This window comes from Microtus pennsylvanicus, chromosome X (genome assembly GCF_037038515.1).
Source record: "Microtus pennsylvanicus isolate mMicPen1 chromosome X, mMicPen1.hap1, whole genome shotgun sequence".
NCBI classification, from domain to species: Eukaryota; Metazoa; Chordata; class Mammalia; order Rodentia; family Cricetidae; genus Microtus; species Microtus pennsylvanicus.
The window spans coordinates 143,648,257-143,670,515 of record NC_134601.1 but is presented as its reverse complement, the minus strand read 5'-3'; the positions used below and the strand labels follow the sequence as shown (position 1 = coordinate 143,670,515).

The 22,259-nt window shown below is 40.1% G+C and overlaps 1 protein-coding gene across 4 annotated transcripts in view; it reads left to right on the top strand.

Annotated features, from left to right (window-relative positions):
- The window catches only part of Slc9a7 (solute carrier family 9 member A7), a 172,789-nt gene that overhangs the window by 104,353 nt on the left and 46,177 nt on the right, over positions 1-22,259 (top strand). For 2 of the 4 annotated variants that reach the window (XM_075958425.1, XM_075958423.1), the window contains 2 exons: positions 9,777-9,836; positions 20,525-20,588. In XM_075958425.1, the coding sequence (XP_075814540.1) occupies positions 9,777-9,836; positions 20,525-20,588 (124 nt within the window). The remainder of the gene's footprint in view (positions 1-9,776; positions 9,837-20,524; positions 20,589-22,259) is intronic. The other 2 variants (XM_075958426.1, XM_075958424.1) reach the window with 1 other exon arrangement.

The window sequence follows — 22,259 nt, the reverse complement described above, 5'->3', positions numbered from 1 at the left end:
TATGATTTATTTCTCATTCTACTCATAAAAATGTATTTTATGTATTCAGAAAACATTCACACTTATGCTTAACTTTATATGAATAATTTAAAGCAGATCTCTAAATGCTTATCATTTTTTGCTATTCCCAGGAATTGTAATTAAAAACCGTAACTCACCATCATGTAACTAAGAACAAAGGCAAGATATCTGGGTTTTTAAATATGCTACAAGTGATAGAACTAATGGTTCAAGCAAGCTAGGCAAGTGCTGTACCAGTGAGACACGTCCTCATCGTCTAACCTCTGTAATTCTGTACCAGTGAGACACGTCCTCATCGTCTAACCTCTGTAATTCTCTGTACCAGTGAGACACGTCCTCATCGTCTAACCTCTGTAATTCTGTACCAGTGAGACACGTCCTCATCGTCTAACCTCTGTAATTCTCTGTACCAATGAGACACGTCCTCATCGTCTAACCTCTGTAATTCTGTACCAGTGAGACACGTCCTCATCGTCTAACCTCTGTAATTCTGTACCAGTGAGACACGTCCTCATCGTCTAACCTCTGTAATTCTGTACCAGTGAGACACGTCCTCATCGTCTAACCTCTGTAATTCTGTACCAGTGAGACACGTCCTCATCGTCTAACCTCTGTAATTCTCTGTACCAGTGAGACACGTCCTCATCGTCTAACCTCTGTAATTCTCTGTACCAGTGAGACACGTCCTCATCGTCTAACCTCTGTAATTCTCTGTACCAGTGAGACACGTCCTCATCGTCTAACCTCTGTAATTCTGTACCAGTGAGACACGTCCTCATCGTCTAACCTCTGTAATTCTGTACCAGTAAGACACGTCCTCATCGTCTAACCTCTGTAATTCTCTGTACCAGTGAGACACGTCCTCATCGTCTAACCTCTGTAATTCTGTACCAGTGAGACACGTCCTCATCGTCTAACCTCTGTAATTCTGTACCAGTGAGACACGTCCTCATCGTCTAACCTCTGTAATTCTGTACCAGTGAGACACGTCCTCATCGTCTAACCTCTGTAATTCTGTACCAGTGAGACACGTCCTCATCGTCTAACCTCTGTAATTCTCTGTACCAGTGAGACACGTCCTCATCGTCTAACCTCTGTAATTCTGTACCAGTGAGACACGTCCTCATCGTCTAACCTCTGTAATTCTCTGTACCAGTGAGACACGTCCTCATCGTCTAACCTCTGTAATTCTTTCCTTACCTACAGAACACTTATAACATCACAAATATATGCACGAATATTTAATTGGTGTTTGAAAATGTTGTTCCAGGACTCTCTATGAATAATAAACCCTAGAGATGCTCAAGGCCCTTATAAAAATGGGGTATTTGTTCAGAACCCATGCCCGTTCTGACTTTAAGTGGTCTCTAAAAGCCTTTGATATTTCCTACAATGTAAATGTTATGTAAACAACTGTAGTGCCACATTGTTTGGGGAATCATGACAAGAAAAAAGTCTATATGCTCAGTACAGAAGCAATTGTGGGGGGGATATTTTTAATTTGGGATTGATTGAATTCCCTGCCCCGCCATACATAAGGAGGGCCAACTGAACACACAAAACCAAGAGGCATTACCTGTTGGACATAGTGAGTGATCACAAAAGGACTCTTCAAGCAAGAACTGCTGGTTAGCAGATAGCTAATAAGCAACATTTTGTAATTTTCTCAGACTCTGCGATATTGGTATTTATCATGGGCTTTGAAAATATTGAAGAATATTATATAACTTATCAGGAGTTTATGAAAACTTTGAAGTCTGTCATAATTTCTCACCCTATTCATAAAACTCACTTTTATATGTTCATAAAATATTCATATTTATGCTTAATTTTATATGAGTAATTTAAAGTAGGTCCCTAAACTATATAAAAATCCTAGCCCCCTCAGGAATTGCCTGGTCACCCTGTCCCCTGACTCTTCAGGACCAGATTACGTCATGTGCATTTTTTCAACCCATAAACATATCTGGTACAAATAGAACCAAGTGATTTTCCACTGAGAGTAGAGAGTTGACTTTTTTGCACTTCCTCATGACCTTTTCAAAATGTGGGCCATGAAAACAGTCCTTCCCAGAGCTGAATATGTGGGCAGCTTTCTGAGAAGCATGTGATGGCCCAACTCGACTGCAGTTGGTAAGAAGTGAGCAATTCTGTTGAGCGGAAAACCAACAGTTCCTGTAATACTTCTTTGCTGCTTTTTATCTGTCTACTTTTTGGTCCCTTCACCATGCAATTTTGTCATATTATTCATAGATAATATATAGAAATAAAAATCTTTGGAGGATGGGTGATCAAAACTTGATATTATTAGTATTTTAGAAAAGATTCAGTTTCACTTTTCTTCATTGGTAATGTCATATGAGTTTTTTGAATTGTCAAATTTGGAGAAATGTCTCTTAAGTTTCTTTGACATGTGAGCCAGAATATTTATGCTTCTGTGTGCTTCCATCTTGCACAGAATATTTATGCTTCTGTGTGCTTCCATCTTGCACAGAATATTTATGCTTCTGTGTGCTTCCATCTTGCACAGAATATTTATGCTTCTGTGTGCTTCCGTCTTGCACAGAATATTTATGCTTCTGTGTGCTTCCATCTTGCACAGAATATTTATGCTTCTGTGTGCTTCCATCTTGCACAGAATATTTATGCTTCTGTGTGCTTCCATCTTGCACAGAATATTTATGCTTCTGTGTGCTTCCATCTTGCACAGAATATTTATGCTTCTGTGTGCTTCCATCTTGCACAGAATATTTATGCTTCTGTGTGCTTCCATCTTGCACAATTGTATCGTATTGCAGCCATGACCCGAAGTAGCACATGTAGTTGTTTTTGGTTTTTTGAGACAGGGTTTCTCTGTGTAGCCCTGGCTGTCCTGGCACTTGCTCTGTAGACCAGGCTGGCCTCAAATCACAGAGATCCGCCTGCCTCTGCCTCCCGAGATTAAAAGTGTCCTCCACCCCCACCCAGTTTACATATAGTTTTTTTGTAAGTACCACTTTGTTCAAGGTAAAGAGCTGCTCCAATACAAAGGCGCCATCTCAGCCCCATCCTTTATCACACTCACGGCCTATCCTTACCAATCCCTTAGTCCAATACCCTCAGATTTGTTCTCCATCTCCATACTTTCGTCATTTTGATAATTAAGGAGCTTAAATCATAGCATATGATCTTTTGAGATTGGCTTTTTCTTCCATTCAGCATATGCCTGGAAGAGATCCATGAAGGCCATTGTACATGTCAATTGTTTGTTTCTTTTTGTTTCTGGATAATACTCTATGACATGAATGTATCAGGGCTTGTTTAATCATTCACAACTTAGAGGTCATTTGCTTAGTTTCCAGTTGATGACTATTATAAATAAAGCTATTGCTAACATTTCTGGGTAAGTTTTTATATCAGTATAGACTTCCATATACCTAAGATACATGTCCAGGACTATGCTTGCCAGATGAGATAGTAAATGCATATTTAATTTTCTAAGGAACTGCTTAACACTTTTCTGGAAGTGGCTGTGCTAGCGGCGTGTGAGAATTGGGTTTCCCGGTGCTCTCAGCGGTGCTGCTTTGCATTCTTTGGCTGTTGTAATAGGTGTGTGATGCTGTCTCCTCCTGCTCTTAGTTTGCATCTCTTTTTTGTGCCCTAATGATGTTGAATATCTCTCCATGTGCTTATCTATTGCTTTTCTGCTCAAGCCTTTTGTTTGCTTTCTAATTGGAGTTAGTTGTTGTTATTGACTTTTAAAATGTTTTTGTTCTAGATACTAATGTTTGCAAGATAACATGTTTGTAAGTCTTTTCTCGCTTTCTTATAGCTTGTCTTGAAGTCTTTTTGGTAGAATCTTTCATAGATCAGAAGTCACAATTTGAAGTATTGTAATCTGTCTTTTTTGGATCATATATTTGATGCCATGTCTAAAAAACTCACCAAACCCTCTTGAAACTTTCTTCTTTGTTGCTACCTTAAACACTTAGTTTTATAGCTTACTTTTAAGTCTATGAGCTGTTGTTGGTTAATGTTTGTATGAGATGTAAAGTTTTGTCTTGTTTGTCTATGGCTATCCAGTTGTTCCATTATGGTATAATAAAAAGACTATGGCTATCCAGTTGTTCCAGTATGATATAATAAAAAGACTGTGATATTCTATTGAATTGCTTTAGCTCATTTATCAGAAATGAAGTTTTCTGTGTATCCATGGATCAGTTTCTGTTCTGGTTCGTTGATCTGTGTGTCTGACTTACCAAAAATGCTGACTATAGTTAAACAGTATGTCTGAGCATCAGGCACACAGATTGCAACTACTTGTTTTCCAATGGAGCTATTCCAGTTTTATTCCATATGATTTTTTGAATAAGCTTGTCTATCTCTAAAGTAAAATTTTTTTCTATGGTCAGGCATGCTTGTAATTTCAACAATCAGGAGGCCAAGGCGGGAGTTCAAGGCTAGCCTCAGAGTTATAAAGAGACCCTGTCTCAAAAAACATTGGATAAAACAAAAGTAAACAAAATCTTTCTGTGCTTTTCATAGGAACTGTATTTTATAAACTATCAACCATGGAGATTAACATCTTCATCATGTTGTGTCTTCCAATTCATGAATGGAGTATGTTTCCCCATTTATTTTGGCCTTTTTGTGTCTTTATATTAGTATTTTGTCATTCTTAGTATATAAATCATATGCAAGTTTTATTAGATTTATATCCTGTAACTGTGCTGAATTCCCTTTTTTTAAAGTTCTAGGAGGTGTTTTATTTTGTTTTTATAGTCTTTGGGATTTTCTACATAGATAAAATTTTCTGGATTATCTGCATAATTATACAAAGTTAAATATTTTTAATTTTCATTTTTCAACCAACCAATTTACCTTTGGCTTTCTTTTCATGTGTTATTGCTCTGACTGTCTTTCAGTCCTATTTTGAATAAAAGTAGTGCTAATGGGTGTCTTCACCCAGCCCCCTTCATCATGGGATGTCATAATAGCTTATAAGGATTTTCTAGATAGTCATCATCATATTTAGTAAATTTCTATCTCATGTTTAGTCTACTTTCTTTTTAAATATATTGTATTTATTTGTGGGCAGGGCACACATGTGTAGGCCAGATGACAGCTTTTTGGGAGTCGGTTCTTTTCTTCTACCATGTTTGTCCTCGGGATGGAACTCAGGTCATCAGACTTGGCAAGAAATGCATTTACTCACTGAGACATCTTGCTGGCCCTCATATTTATTTTCTTAAAGGTTTTGTCTTGGATGGGCATGGATTTTAATAAATTCATTTTCTGCGTCAGTTGGTGTGATCATGTGCTTTTTTTGTTTAGTTCTTTACTCTGGTGGATTACATTGTTCAATTCCAAATACTGAACCAGTCCAGCTTTTCTGAAATAGCTCCTACTTGATTATGGTATATTATTTTAATACTGCTTAACTCTATGAATAAATACTTGCTTAAGAATTTTTCTGTGTTCACAGGGATATAGTCTGTAGCTCTCTTTTTTGCATGCACTTTTCTGGTTTAGGTATCAGGGTAACATGACCACAACATGAACTGGAATGTGTTCTCTACCCTTCTTTATACTTGGTGTTATTTTCTTTTACTTTTTGGTAAGAATTCTCCAGTGGAACCAGCTAGGTCTAAAGACTACTTTTTCAAAAATCTTTAAACTGTGTAATGGATGAGGCTTTTCAAATTACATATTTTATATTGAGTGAACTGTGATAGTTTGTGAAATTTATCAGTTTGACCTAGATTTTCAAGTTAATGTTATTCATATTTTTATGTCGACTTGACACAATTTATATAACTAGAACCATCATCAGAGAGGAGGGAGCCTCAGTTGGGAAAATGCCTCCGTAATGTTCAGCTGGAAGACATTTTCTTAATTAGTGATTGATGGCGAGGGCCCAGCCTGTGGTGGGCGGTTCCACCCCTGGGCTGGTGGTTCTGGGTTCTATAAGAAAGCAGGTTGATTAAGCCATGAGGACCAAGCCAGTAAGCAGCACCCCTCCATGGCCTCTGTATCATCAGCTCCTGACTCCAGGTTCCAGCCCTGTTTGAGTTCCTGTCCTAACTGCTTTTGATGACGAATTGTTGTGTAGAAGTGTGATCAAAATAAACCCTTTCCTCCTCAAGTTGCTTTGGGCATGGTGTTTCATCACAGCCATAGCAACCCTAAGACCTATGGTGTTTCCTGATTGTTCTTTAGATATTTCTGGGTCTGCAGTGATCTAATGTTTTGTTTTTCCTTTTTACATTTTGTTCCTAATAATGTGTGTCATTATTTTTTTGTCAGACTCACTAGGGGTTTGGTAGAAAGGGTTTTGTTATTTTTGTTTGAACATAGGGTCTCATTATGTAGCCTAAGCTGTCCTGGAACTCACTGTGTAGACCAGGCTGGCATAGAACTCACAAAAAGCCTTCGCTTTGTCTCTCTAGTGCTGGGTTTAAAGGTGTATGCTACCAAGCCCAGCTATTAGATTTTTTTATGTAAACATTTTTGTTTCTCTTTTAAAAATTACCTTTTATTCTACTTAATTTACTATACTGCTTATCTGATTTTCGTTTTACTGATTTCTGCTTCTGTATTTTGTTTCCATCTTTCTTGTTTGTGCCCAGCTCTACCTAGACACCCAAGTGAAACATGTACTATTGTTGAAAAATAAATATGGTGCTAGCTCATTGTATTTTTCCAGATGTGTATAAATAATGATTATTTAAGTATAGACACTGACATTTACAGAAATTGCATCAAAACAAGTTCCTTCCAAAATAAGGTAACGAGAGTGATTGGTTTCTCTTGGCTTGTGGCTTGTGATGTTATTTGGTGGCCTCACGTAATTTCTGTAACACGGTTCTTATTTTAAACTGACTCAGAAATCCCCTGATACTTACTGTGGTGTATTGAACCCTGAGAACTCAGTAGGATCAGAGTTTACTTTCTTACTTGTTCCTTATTTCTTCAGCTGCTGATGAGTGGTTAGGTAGCTGCTCAGAAATAGGACCAAGGAAAGTCTTGGAGTTCTACTGTACATAACTAGAGGTTAGCTGTGATTCCTTCCCTCCTTCTTCCCTTCCGTTCCCTTCTGTTCCCTTCCTCTTTCCTTCTTCTTTTTCCCTCGTTCCCTCCTTCCACACTGCCTCTCTACATAGTCCTGGCTGACCTGGAAATCACTATGCAGACCAGACTGGCCTTCAAACTCACAGAGATCCACCCACCTCTGCTGCCAGAATGCTGGGTGGGATTAAAGGTATATGCCACCATTCTTGACCATGACTAACTTCAAGTCTGTTTATGAAGAAAAAAAATGAATAAAACTACAATTTCAAAGCCAGGTCACTTCTTTCCATAAGTCTAAATTATATTTTTAAATTAATGTTTTGTGATTGATATTTCAAAATGTAATGGGAAATTCTCCAATATTTTAGTTAATATACAAGCTGTGTATTTTTTTAGACTCTTGAATAAGTGCTGTTATTCACAAATGACATAATTTTGGCGACTTAGAGGGGTTATGAAATTATATCAACAGATGAACATATGTATCCCAAACACATTATGTTGGTGCGATGACTGTTTTCTTGGAGTACATACATGAAATGGTAGTGAGGATTGGGTAGAGAGGTAGTGGAAAGACATAAATCCAGCTAGCCTTTGTACCCCGCAGGGAAGTAATACAATTATTCAAGGGCAAGTAAGAACACTCTGGTATTAATCTTATTAGACTGAGAAATGATGGTACCATTCTCTTCAAGATGAGAAGAAACCCTGGGCTGTTTCTGTAGCAGTGTTTGTTACTTGACTTTTAAAATGATGCAGCCTTATACTTAGAAATCTTAGCAGAAATAACTGGGGTCCCTGAGTCAGCAGGTCGAAGTTGGAATTGTGCCCGTACAGTTTCTACCTTTTGCTTATTTGTTGTGCTTGGTTGGGCTTTTTTTTTTATTTTAAGAGAGGGTCTCTCTCTATATAACAGTTCTGGTTGTTCTGGAGCTCACTTTTGTAGACCATGCTGTCATTGAACTCACAGAGATCTGCCTGCCTCTGACTCCCAAGTGCTGGAATTAAAGGTGTACGCCACCACCGCCCTGGTCTTTTCTATTTTCGTGACTGTAGGCAAATTGTTTTACCTCGAACTCCCAGTTTTCTCACCAATTAAATAGTGACAATCATAGTGTGTTGATCTGATGAAGAATTCTTGCACTAGGGCTACAGGGTGCAGCTCAATGGCAGAATGTTTGCCCAGCATGTGCAAGGTCCTCGTTTTTATCCCCAGTGTTACCACCACTACTTCCAGAACCCCCCAAACATTCTCTCATTAAATATGCTGTTTGACACATGATACTCTCTTTCTAAATTTTAGCTGTTTATATCATGTTATTAATATTATTATTACAATCCCCCAAGCAATAATAAAACTGACATTAAAGAAATTCTGGTTTGTCTTTCTGGTATTTTTTACAGTTTTTAATATGCTATAGTAATTTAGAAAGTACAGTTTAAGGCGTATTCTTATCTGACCATGTAACTGATTGAAAGAATCATTTTATGAGACATCATTATCTCACATTTTTTCAAGGGAGACAATGGAATGAGAATTTTGAGCATTGCCTATCCCAATATTTCTCAATTTTTTCAATTAACCGTAGTGAAAATTTAGTACCAGAGATCTGCTATATCTCTTTTTATTTTATAATGCTTTTCAATGGCTTCCAACGTACCCAGTATGTTTTTGTGTATGTCCCACAGGAAGCAGTTTTTACACCCATAGGGATGCTATTACTCCCACCAGAAATACCTGATTTAGTGCAATGTCTGAACTAAGGGTGATTTTACTACCTGGAAGACATCTAGGAATTTTTGGAGATCTTTTTGAGTTGTTCTATGCTGGGGCAGTTGGGGTTGTTGCTGTCGGCATCCCGTAAGTAGAAAGCAGGATCCCACAGTGCACAGGAGAATGGCTCCCCACAACAAATATTCATTGTGGATTCAAAAGCCCTTAGTGCTGAGTCTATAGAACCATATTGTAGCATGATGTAAAGTTCAATGTTGTCTGAAGAATCCAGAAATCATTAAGGAAAGTGAAAGGCCACAACAAGCCAGAGACCTCAAAGAAATATAAGAGCCGGAGTGGGATTCTTGGCCTTCAGATTGAAGCTGTGGACAATGTTGTTTTTCTTCTGTAGAAAAAAAGTGGCCGTCTCTATCTTCTAAGTATTGTTTTGTTTTAGTAATACAGTGGGTTTTGTTCTTCCTATTAACCATGTATAAAATATACACATACTTTAAGTACATGTTCATTGTTTAGTAACATGTACTTACTACATGTTTCTGCTTTCTTTTTTATGGATTCATCTTGCTTTATGAAACTGATAAACTCCTGGAATTTTTGTAGATTAATTTTATATGCTATACATTTATTCATCTGATTTTGTTGTGTTATATTTTTAGGGGCTTGACGTCATTCTCAATCGTTCCTCATTTGATCTAGCTCTTAACATTGCTGTTTTAAATTTAGCAGTTTCTCTGCCTCTTGGGTTTTAGAGAATAGGGACAACCAGATTGTTATGCGGCCTCCATGGTTGGCACTTACATGGTGTTTTCAAGACTTTGGGTTCCATTCCCAGCACTGACCAAAAAAGGGACTATGAATTTCTGTTGAAGGTGAGATAGCTTTCCTCATGGACATGGTCCAGGTTGGATGCCAGAGCTCCTGGTACCTGTGTTGTCCTGTCGTGTTCACATTTCCTTCTTCTGATGCCCAGAGTTGGTGTGGAAGAGCTCTCCGAAGAGGACCAGAATGAACATCGCTGGCAGTACTTCAGGTGACGCAGACACTACTAAGAAAATAATTCATTGAGGTTTTCTTTTCTCTTCTAACTCGAATGCTTTCTCTTTATGCTGTTTGCTTTTTCTTTCCTGAATGTGCCAATTCTCACTCCATGGGAAACAGGGAAATGAGTTGTAATCATTCTTTCCTTTCTTCCTTCATGCTGATTGGTGTGTCAATGTTATTGGGACTATGTGCTTTCCTCCCACATTTTCAACCCCAGAGCCGGAGGCTGGTACAGCTGAGCTTAGTGTTAAGGACAGCTTATTTTCAGAGTCACCTAGACTTTCCCCCAGAAAACGCTCCTTCTGATATGGTAAGCAAGGCTTATAACTAATCCAGAGACCTAGAATTTCCTATTTCAGCCTTGACTACAGCGTAGCTCACATGACCTTAATTAGATGCCAGTGTTGTATATTTTTAAGTATGTATTTGTATATCTGTACTTTCTCATGATGGTTCAGATGACATGAAGAACATTGATTTTTAATAAATGAAAGGATGATGTTTCCACTAACACAGTTGTTTCTCGGTCTACATCCAACTTTGTGTGATGGAATTGTGCTTAAGAGTGGTGACGAAGGAGAAAAGGAAAACCGTCCAGTGTTCATTATTGCCTTTCTGGATCTCCAATTGATATGTTTTCTTCCTGGTCTGATCTGTAGATACATTAAATGCAAAATCATCTTGAACTCAGATCTTGTGAAAATATTTTGTTCCCTGAGGACAGGATGAAAGAAACTATTTATATGTGTGTGTGTGTGTGTGTGTGTGTGTGTGTGTGTGTGTGTGTGTAATGGGGCGTAGATATATGCTCTAATGGCATGCATCAAATTCATGGAAGTGTTGAAATATCTCACTGGGTTCCTGCTTCTTCTTACCATTCCACACACACACACACACACACACACACACACACACACACACACTAAAATGTTTACTAGTGGAGTTGCAGAGGGACCTTTTCTACTAATGTGTCCTGCCTTCAAGGACACTTTAAGTTATCACACCAGTCCCTCTGTGCAATCCAGCAGGTCATAGATGGGAATCTGTTAGGGTGGGCCATTCCAAGGCCCAGGATATGGATCTGGGCGGTAGCTGAACTGGTAGATCTGGGCCAATGGGACCACCCCCTGAGGTGAGGGGCAGAGCCAGGTCTCCTAGGCTCATGTCAATGGACCAGCAGCTCTCATGCCTGTAGTGAGGGATCTCTCACCACATGCCTGTGCTGTGCCATCTCTCCCAAGTGCTGGGGGTCAGCTCTCCCATGGTAGTGGTGGGGAATTAAGTGCTTTCTTAATTGAGGTTCCCTCCTTTCAGATAACTCTAGTTTGTATGTTAAGTTGACATATGACTACTACGTTGAACCACTTCATCCTTGGAAAGGACAATGCTTTGTCTTTACTGGAGTAGACACTTATTTTGGTTATGCATTTGCATTTCCTGCACATATGCTTCTGCCAAAACCATGCACTTACAGAACGCCTTATCCACCATCACGGTATTCCACACAGTACTGCTTCTGACCAAGGAACTCACTTCACAGCCAGAGAAGTGTGACAGTGGGCCCGTGATCATGGAATCCACTGGTCTTATCATATTCCCTACCATCCCGAATCAGCTGTCCTGACAGAAAGATGGAATGGACTTTTGAAGACTCAGTTACAGTGCCAGTTAGGTGGCAGCAGCCAGGAGGAGTGGGGCAGGGTTCTCCAGAAGGTAGTATACACTCTGAATCAACATCCAATATATAGTACAGTTTCTCCCGTAGCTAGGATCCATGGGTCCAGGAATCAAGGGTTAGAAAAGGGTAAATAATTCCACTCACCCTCACCCCTTGTAACCCACTAGAAAAGTTTTTGCTTACTGTTCCTACTACCTAGAGGTTTGGGTTCCAGAGGGGAGCATTCCTGTCAAGAGCCACAAAAAACATTCCATTGAACTGGAAAGCAGCTTTCCCCTGGTTACTTTGCCTTCTGATGCCCTTAAACCAACAGGCTAAGAAAGGAATAAAAGAGTTGGGTGGGATGATTGATCCAGATTACTCTGGGGAAATTGGATCGAGTCTCCACAAATGGTGATAAGAACGATTATGTCTAGACTGGAGGAGATACTCTAGGGCATCTCTTGGTGCTATCATGTTCTGTGGTTAAGTCAGTGGGAAACTACAACAGCCTAAAGCAGACAGGATGACAAAGGCACAGACCCTGCAGGAATGCTGGTATATGAAGGTATGGGCCACTCCTCCAGGAAAAGAGCTTAGGTCTGCTGAGGTTCTTGCACAGGGTGGAGGGAATACAGAATGGGTAGTAGAGGAAGGGAGTTCTAAATACCAGCTGAGGTCACATGACCAGTCACAGAAACGGGGATTAAGTTGACATGAGTGTGTCTGTTGTATCTTGATAACAATGCATTTGTACAGGTATTTGTGTTTTCTTTCAATTTCTTTATCATATGTTGTAATATCAACAAAAAGAATATTAATGGTTATATTTAAGCTTGAGCTACTAAAAAGATGTCCCCCAAGGGACAGTGTCACCCATTATAAATTTATAATGCATTTATATTTGTACAAAAGATAGTTATATCATGTTAGGCTTCATTATGACCTGGTTAAATAGATAATGTGTTTGTGATTGTATGTGGTATAGTTATGTGTAGGAGTTATTATGACCTGGTTATTGTCTTCATTTGGAAATTAATCATGACATGAGGAGATATGATTTGTGTCAAGTTGACAAGGGGTGGATTGTGATGGCTGTCCTCGGTTGTCAACTTGACTATATCTGGAATTAACTAGAATCCAGAAATGGGGATACACCTGTGAGAGATTTTCTGCTTCTTTTTAAGTAGCTTAATCTTCTAGTCTGGACCTTTGAGGTAGTAAGATATATACCTTTGATTGGGATCTTGAGGTGGGAAGACATACATCTTAGATCTGGATTTTAAGGCTGGAAAACACAGGCCTTAAATTCATATCTTGAGGCAAAAAGACATATGTCTTTAACTCAAATCTTGAGGCAGGAAGGCATATCTTTAATATGGACTATACCTTCTCCTGGAAGTCTATATAAGGACATAGAAGAAGGAATCTGTTGCTCTTCGCCTGCTTGCTCTTGCCTTGCTAGCAATCCATTCCTTCACTGGCTTTGGAGCTCATTTCTTCCAGCACATCCAGAAGGTCAGCTGAGACACCTAGCCTGCGGGCAGAGCAACTACTAGATTCTTGGACTTGCTGTTCACAGCTAGCCATTGTTGAACTAGCTGGACCGCAGCGTGTAAGTCATTACAATAAATCCCCTATACATATGGAATGTGTGAGTGTGTGCGTGTGTGTGTGTGTAGAGAAAGATTCATTCCATAAGTTCTGTAATCCTAGGGAACACTGACTAATACAGTACGGTAGACAAATAATTGTTCTAAAATGAAAGTTATTAACTTTGAGGTATTTATCCATTCCTGAAAACCACATCTATTTGACTTCTTTGTATTCTCATTTGGTACAGAATTTCCACATTTGTCTCATTCTTTTTTTTTATTAATTTTTTTATTGAGAAAAGGAAAAAAAAAGAAAAAAGTTTCCGCCTCCCCCCAGCCTCCCATTTCCCTCCCCCTCCTCCCACCCTTCTCCCCCTCCCCCCACTCCTCTCCCCATCCCTCTCCAGTCCAAAGAGCAGTCAGGGTTCCCTGCCCTGTGGAAAGTCCAAGGTCCTCCCCCCTCTGTCCATGTCTAGAAAGGTGAACATCCAAACTGGCTAGGCTCCCACAAAGCCAGAACATGAAGTAGGATCAAAACCCAGTGCCATTGTCCTTGGCTTCTCATCAGCCCTCATTGTTCGCCATGTTCAGAGAGTCCAGTTTTATCCCATGCTTTTTCAGTCACAGTCCAGCTGGCCTTGGTGAGCTCCCAGTAGATCAGCTCCACTGTCTCAGTGGGTGGGTGCACCCCTCGTGGTCCCGACTTCTTTGCTCATCTTCTCCCTCCTTCTGCTCCTCATTGGGACCTTGGGAGCTCAGTCCAGTGCTCCAGTGTGGGTCTCTGTCTCTATCTCCATCATCGCCAGATGAAGGTTCTAAGGTGATATGCAAGATATTCATCAGTATTGCTATAGGATAGGGTCATTTCAGGTTCCCTATCCTCAGCTGCCCATGGAACTAACTGGGGACATCGCCTTGGGCTCCTGGGAGCCACTCTAGGTCCAAGTCTCTTGCCAACCCTAAGGTGGCTCCCTTAACTAAGAATTATGCTTCCCTGCTCTCCTATCCAACCTTCGTTTCATTCTTAATGAAACTAAAGATAATTCAATTCATTCTGGAGGAAAAGACGGCAGTGTCTGTTACAGTGTGCTCTGCCTAGGTGTATCTGAATGCTGAAATGTGACGTAATAAAGCTCCAGATTTCTGCAATGTCCCAGGTGTTACAATCAGGAGATAAATACATTATAAATGTGACGTAATAAAGCTCCAGATTTCTGCAATGTCCCAGGTGTTACAATCAGGAGATAAATACATTATAAATGTGACGTAATAAAGCTCCAGATTTCTGCAACCTCCCAGGTGTTACAATCAGGAGATAAATACATTATAAACAGTTGCCAACCCAGGAAATTCGAGGAAGCTAAGTATTATGGGGCTCTGAATCTTTCATCAAAAGCCTGTGTCTGGTCTTTCTTGCTGTTTAACATCACTCCAAATGTCTTGGCCCATTGCTTTACTCTTGTTCACATTGGCCAGTTTGATTCTAGGCTGTGACCCAAGGGTGGAGTCCTTTGTAGGAATCCCAGGATAAGTGTGCCATCCTTGGGGATTAGTCCAAGGGCCCATCCAGATGCCAAAAAGTAATTATTGAATCTCTCTAAAGTAAATATTCTCAAATGGGAAAAATTCTAGAATAACCTTCATACCCATGCCCCGTGTCTGTCTTCCGAGGGGTCATTTATAAAGCCGTGGCAAGCTGGAAAGCAGATATTGACTTCCCTTCTTGAATTTGCCTACCAAACACTTATAACAGTAGTTGGTACCTTCATGAGACCAGAATGAGTCTTCATGAGTCAGAATGGGAGAGCCAGGCAGTCCCCATAGTTCCTGTGCAGGCAGGCTCTGTGCATCTCAGACATATGGTTGATAGCAAGTAGCTGCAGTGAAGACTGGACCTTCCACACAGAAGACTGATACAAGTAAGGGAAGCAGGTGTTGAGCTTAAGTCTCTAGGGAGTGAACAACCAGATCTGAACATGGCTATATTGCTTAGTACTTCCTTAACTGTGTCTCATTCTACTTGAGACTTTCTCCATGTCCATTACTTTGAGGGGAAAGAGAAAACATTTCTGAAATTATTAAGAGGAAAATCTTGCATAATTATGAGAATCTTTAGTTACCATTGCCTGTCCTTACCAATTCTAGTACCTTATGTTAGGAATCTTTACAGTGTCTGGTTTTCAGACCCTGAAATGTAATGAGCTTATAAATCGTCAGTATTAATTAATTAGAGATAGGAAAATAAGCTGGTGTGCTTTTGAAACATCTTTACCAAAGTTATCATTAAATATTCTTAACTGTGGCATTTACAATTCTTCCCCCAGAAGCAAAGAATGGAGCAGTAAATATCTAGGCACTAACTGTGGCATTTACAACTCTTCCCCCCGGAAACAAAGAATGGAGCAGTGAATACCTAGGCACTAACTTGCACTCACCACATACGTAACATTTATCATGTTTTTCCCACTTCAGAGTCAGGTGTCCTGAGTCCACTCCTAAATGCAATCTCCTCAGTAACCACATCTGAGAAAAGCAACATGAATTTTACACACTTAGGATCCAACAAAAGTTTATGCTTTTGGCATGCCTGTTTACTCTCTTTCTACAACCCAGTCAATTTTCATGTTTTCTTATAACATTGAGTTTTAAGTATTCCTTTTTTTTTTTTTTAGTTTTTCGAGGCAGGGTTTCTCTGTAGCTTTGGAGCCTGCCTGGAACTAGCTCTTGTAGACCAGGCTGGTCTCGAACTCACAGAGATCTGCCTGCCTCTGCCTCCCAAGTGCTGGGATTAAAGGCATGCGCCACTACCGCCCGGCTTGAGTTTTAAGTATTCTTGATAGTTACTTAACAGAATGTCCTATCATCTGGATTTTTCTGATATCTCATTATGACAAGAGGCAAATAATGCTGTAAAAGTGTGGTCACACGTTTCTTGCTGTATCCTTTCAGGTGCACATGTTGTCAAGCTGTTCATTTTTAGTGATATTCCATTTGATTAGTTATCTAGCATAGAATACTGATCCTAGGTCTCTCTAGTTTCAAAGTGCCACTTTTCTTTATGCAATTAAAAAGTTATCAGTAGAGTGTTTTCCCACCATATGAATGGCCAGATTCCTAATGGCCAACAGGGAAATCATCCACTAGTGGTTACTCCGAGGACAGTAGCATTAAGACTTTCCTAATTCTCCCATTTCTTCAAGATTCATGTTCCCCATAAAGAACTTTAGAAAGTTTGGGGATTTATTTTGTGTACTGATGGAGTTAACAGTCTTTTCATTGTCTGAGCATTCAGTTCAAAAGAGTTTAACTTACTGTGTGGCATTGGAGTTGTGGCCCTACAGGACCATAAGAGGAATCTGGGTGTTAGCACTGACAAAGAGTTAGCAAAATGAAGGAAAAAGTGAGGACAATATGGAACCTTGGCTGAAATTAGGGTTTATTCTAGAATCTACACTTCCATTGTCCACATATTTAACTTTAATTAGTTAAAAATAAGCTGTAAAATGTAGCTCCTCACTCATACTATGAGTGCTCAGTGACCGCATGTGGCCAGCAGGTGCTAATAACGACATTGCAGGTACAGAACACCGCAAAAAGTTCTGTTGTGTAGTGCTGACTTAGACTCTCAGGTTCCCCCATAACAAATTGTGAGCATCATGAGCTTGTAGTCAAGATAAGATGATTCTAATTTCCTAGGTCCACCATAAAATGTTTTGAATACAGTATTTTAAGCTCTGTTTGGAATTCTGGCCTGCCACATGGGTCTAATGCAAATGGATGAGTCTCATTGGTATTTCTGTGCTTTGAGTGACAGTAGATCAATCTTAGTCATTATAAGTAGTTATTTTAAAATAGAATCAATTTAAAGCTTTGCTGGAACTCAGGAGGATTGACACAAGTTCAAGGTATAGTATACACAGTAAATTCCAGGTCAGGCAAGGCTAGCTACATAGGCTGCCCTGTACCCACAAGCCAAAATGATTTTGTTAAACATTATTTTCTTCTTATAGTAAAGATTTGAGGTTAGCTAAATTTCCTCTGGCAGCTCTTATTACATTTAATTTTATTTTCCTCATATGGTCCAGTATTCCCTGTGGGCCTCCTGTTTCATCCGGGCTGATATACAGTAAGTTTGCTTCACCAGAACTGATGCAGAAGCCTTTTAAGAAGCATTGAGCTTATAATTCATGTTCCTAGAGAAGCTAAATAAGAAGGTGAATCCAAAGACAAACACATAGGCATCCTCCTGAATATTAACCTTCATCAGGCGATGAAAGGAGACAGAGACAGAGACCCACATTGGAGCACCGGACAGAAATCTCAAGTTCCAAATCAGGAGCAGAAGGAGAGGGAGCACGAGCAAGGAACTCGGGACCACGAGGGGTGCACCCACACACTGAGACAATGGGGATGTTCTATCGGGAACTCACCAAGGCCAGCTGGCCTGGGTCTGAAAAAGCATGGGATAAATTTGGACTCTCTGAACATAGTGGACAATGAGGAAGAATGGGAACTCAAGAACAATCGCAGTGGGGTTTTGATCCTACTGCACGTACTGGCTTTGGGGGAGCCTAGGCAGTTTGGATGCTCACCTTACTAGACCTGGATAGAGGTGGGCGGTCCTTGGGCTTCCCACAGGTCAGGGAACCCTGATTGCTCTTCCAGCAGATGAGGGAGGGGGACTTGATTGGGGGAGGGGGAGGGAAATGGGAGGTGGTGGCGGGGAGGAGGCAGAAATCCTTAATAAATAAATTAATTTTAAAAAAAAGAAGCAAACTTCTTTCACGGTCGTAAGTGCAGAGAAGAGAGATTCTTAGTGGCAGATCTGAAGTGCCATATTCTTGGTTAGCAGCCTATCTGTCGTTCACCTGAGGATAACATGCCACCTGCTTTTCTGAGAGGCACTGTACCGCTGAGTCTGCATCCAACAGTTCAGTCTCAGTAGATTTGTCTGGCACAAAGTATTTTTGTGCTGCTTCATAAGGTTTAATAGTATATTATTGCCCATTGGCCTCATAAATGCTACAATAGATACCTTATAGAACACCATCTAGGGGATGTTTCTGTATGGAATGTACATTAAAGGGCTCTAAAAACAGGTAGGAGTTGAAGAATAGCTAGGAGTTCCTAATGCGATCTTGCCTCCAGTTACTTCCATATATTAGATTATTTGCATGCCTTTAGGGTCTTAGGTAACTTCTTTGGTCAGCTTTTGAGTCCCTGAAGTAGATGGTTTTCTTGTCAAAATATTGGTCTCTGAGATTTGATGTTCAAACATTACCAGATAAGGTCTAGTTGCAAGATCCCAGATGTCAGAATTCTCTGCCAGGAAATAGCCTCTAACATAGAGCAAAATCTGTGTAATTCAGTGCAAACAGCCCATCTAGTCCCAGGTTCACAGAGAAGAATCTGGTGCCAGGTCCAGTATTAAATTTTATCAAGTGTCCAGAACACTGCCTGGCCCTAAATGCATATCTTACTGTGTATGTGAATTCATCTTGTGGCTAAAACTTTGCCTCCAACAGAAAATGAGGTAGCTGCTTCCTTTTATTCTGTCCCCCTTGCCAAGGGCACAAGCATGAGACAGGACAGAATAAAGGTCTGTCTGTGCTATCACTTACTTCTTAATTGCATGTAGTCTCTTTTTTCTAGAAAGATCCCAAGTGTTACAGGTGATGGGGAGGAATAAGAAAAGTAAGTATGTACTTAAGGCTTTGTATGTCCAGCCCAGTATCTGCTTGCAGGACTAGGACAGCTTGTACTTGGCAACAGAACATCCCTCTTCAAGCTTAGAATGGCCTAATCTGCTGAAGACTTGATGTTCTACTACATTTTATGATGCTGTCCATATTTTTGAGATACTGGGAGGTTGAAAGGAGTACAGGATTTTCTTGGTGTCTATTTTTTCTCTCATGATCCATGTTATCTATGTTATTTGTGTCCCATTTCTCTGTCTCAGAATTGTAAGTTATGATATAAATAGTTAACAATAGGTGGCATATGGCAAAGCTAAGACAACCGTCCTGGTGTTTCTCAGGAATTAATTGTAAGTGGATTTTTGCCACTTGGTCTTTTTTCTTTTATTTTCAGTTCTTTTTAAATGTGCATGTTTTCTCAGATGTGTGAGTTGTCTGTTCATCTTTGATAAAGAGAGTGTGGGACACAAGGACTCCAGTTAATAATACTGATGAAGATAGCATTGCCATACTTGTGAGGACAGGACAGCTCTTAGTGAGGATCACTGTGACCGACATAGAGTTCTACTGTGGTGGGGTTTTGCAGTGTGAGAGAGTGCTAGGAATTGATGGATGAAATTTGCCAAGAGGAAATATCAGGGATAAGTGGGTATTCTTGCTAAAGGCTGGCTGTGGAGATCAGATACCACTTGAGAGACGGCAGGAGCATCAGGTATTGAGAGGGACCAGGTAACAAAGGTGGGACTTCTGGCTAAACCAGCTTAAGGAGATTTTTGATAAAACTTGGTGATGTAAAGGGAAGAAGCCGAAAAGTTAGGTCCTAATTGGGAAGGTGATTAAAAAAAAAACTAACTCAAATTTGGAAGAAGGAGAGATTCTATCATTATGCATACTAAAAATGTCAGGGAAGGGAGGCTTGGCAGATGGCTGTCAGTGAAGTGTTTGCTGTGCAAGTATAAGGATCTGAGTTTACTCTCCAGAACCCATGTCAAAAGCTGGATACAGTGGTGCATGTTTCTAACCCCAGCACTGGGGAGATAGGCTTTGCTGAGCAGCCAGCATAACCTAATTTGTGATTTCTAGGCCAAACGAGAGTACCAATCTTGAAAAATAACGTGGCTGGCTTCTGAACACCTAAGTTTGACTTCTGGCCTACCACACATACACAGATGTTTGCACATGTACAAACATACACACAAGAGAGTTAGAAGAAATATATTGATATCACTGCTGTATCTGTATCAGAAAATAAGATGTGGGATGGAGAAATGGGAAGATGGTAATAAAGAACCTGTAATAAATGGTAATGTAGAATCTTGGTGGCCCTGCAGGTGTTTACTACAAATTCCTCCCATGCTTCTTTGTATATCTGCCTAATTTCATAGTAAAATATTGTGGGCATCAAAGCAGTTCAGGGAAGAAGTGAGGAAACAGCCAAGCAGAAGGGACCTAGGACTTAGTAGTGAGGACTGCTTGGTACAGGAAGGCAGGTGGAAAACTGCCAGCTTATTTCCCAGAGGAAAAATGCTAAGGGCATGTGTACTTATAATATCTCACTCTTTGGGATCTGCTTCCATGTGGACCTGACTTCTGCATGATGGCCTTTCTCTCCTTGAAGCTAACCACTCCTGCTTTGGGAAGATAGTCGCTGACTAAGCAAGCAAGGCTGCCATGGCCTAAGCTAATGCTTTCTGTTTTTCTCTTTGTCTTTTTCCCTGGTGACTTTTAGAGTTGGTGTTGACCCAGATCAAGACCCGCCACCTAACAACGACAGCTTTCAAGTCTTACAAGGGGTAAGTCACAAGTGGCTGTCTTCTGAGTAATATATGATTTGAAAATTACTAAAACCAAGCGTTTGCTCTCATGCTGTGCATTGTCGTCTTGACAACAATCTTTTAGGTTGCTGCCATAAATTCTGGTTTATAGGTTAGATGCTGAAAATTGAGTCTTAAGTGAGTTACCTAAGGCCAGATAATGAGAAAGTGGTGCATTTTGTAAGTGAAAAAGGCCAGGAACAGCTAACTACCGAGATGAGGAGATTCCATCTAGATACTTCTATACCTGTCAAAACAGCTCCATTCTCTGTTTCTCATTGCCTCTCCGTCTACACTCAAACACCTGCAAAAAGAATTAAATGAGGTGCTGGGTTGGTGTCATGCAGCATTGCTTACTGTATGTCTCTTAAGACCTGCAGGCTGAAATATTAACAAGAGGTACAAGTCAACTTTGCTGGCAGTGTGGCCCCAGGAGTCCCCATCAAGTCTTGGGACATCTACTCAGGTGCATCCAGATGTTTGACATCTACCATAGAAAAGAACTTGAGACTGAGTCCAACCGAGTTAGCAGGTTTTGTCGATTGAGCAGAAGGGAGTCAAATGTGAATGGGAGGAGATAAATACAGTCAAGTGACTCAGGAATAGCTACGTGGGACGTGGGTGGTTTTGAAACTGCTTCATCTGCAAATGAGCTTAGCTAATGGGGACAATATATAGTTGGATATTTAGTTATATTTTCCACAGAATTCTGACCTTGAAGTAGAAACTTCTTTGTAAATTTCATTGGCTTGCAGGTGGAGAAAGAGTAGAGAGAAAATAATCATCAAGGAATCCTTATACAGATAGGTCACAAAGGGATTAGACTTAGGTACATGTAATAAGTAAAAAGGCACAATTTTAACAGTTCCATGTGTGAGAAACTGTATTCATTAAATCACTACTTGGCCCATTAGCACTAGTTTCTTATTGGCTAATTCTTACATCTTAATTTAACCCATTTCTATTAATCTGTGTATTGCCGTGTGATTGTGGCTTTCCTGCAAGATTCTAACCAGCATCCGTCTCAGGCAGAAGATCCATGGCATCTCTCACTCTGCCCTTCTTCCTCCCAGCATTCAGTTCTGTTTTCCCTGCTTAGGATGGGAAAAGTAATCAGACTTCCAATGTGGTTTCCCAACTTCTTGCTACGACTCAATCCCCACACAGAAAGGGCTTCCAATACATATTCCTTAGCTTTCTTGAAGCATACCATGGAACATTTAATGACCTTGAATAACGAGAGCAATCAGGGGCCTCTCATTTGTAGGTGAAACCCTAGGTTCTTGTTGTTTTTCCTGATGCACCTTCCATGCTAGGTGATGTCATGAAAATTGAAATAGAGGTGGGGGAAATCCAGATATTTGTCCTCTTCTAGAAAGAGTAGTTCTCTTTCTTTCTTTCCTTTCTTTCTTTCTTTCTTTCTTTCTTTCTTTCTTTCTTTCTTTCTTTCTTTCTTTCTTTCTTTCTTTAAGATTTCTGCCTCCTCCCCGCCACCGCTTCCCATTTCCCTCCCCCTCCCTAACAGGTCTATTTAGATCGTTCACCTGGTCTTGGTTTAGCTTTGGTATATGGTACTTATCTAAAAAAAATGTCCATATCTTTTGCATTTTCCAGTTTTGTGGCATACAGGCTTTTGTAGTAAGATCTAAT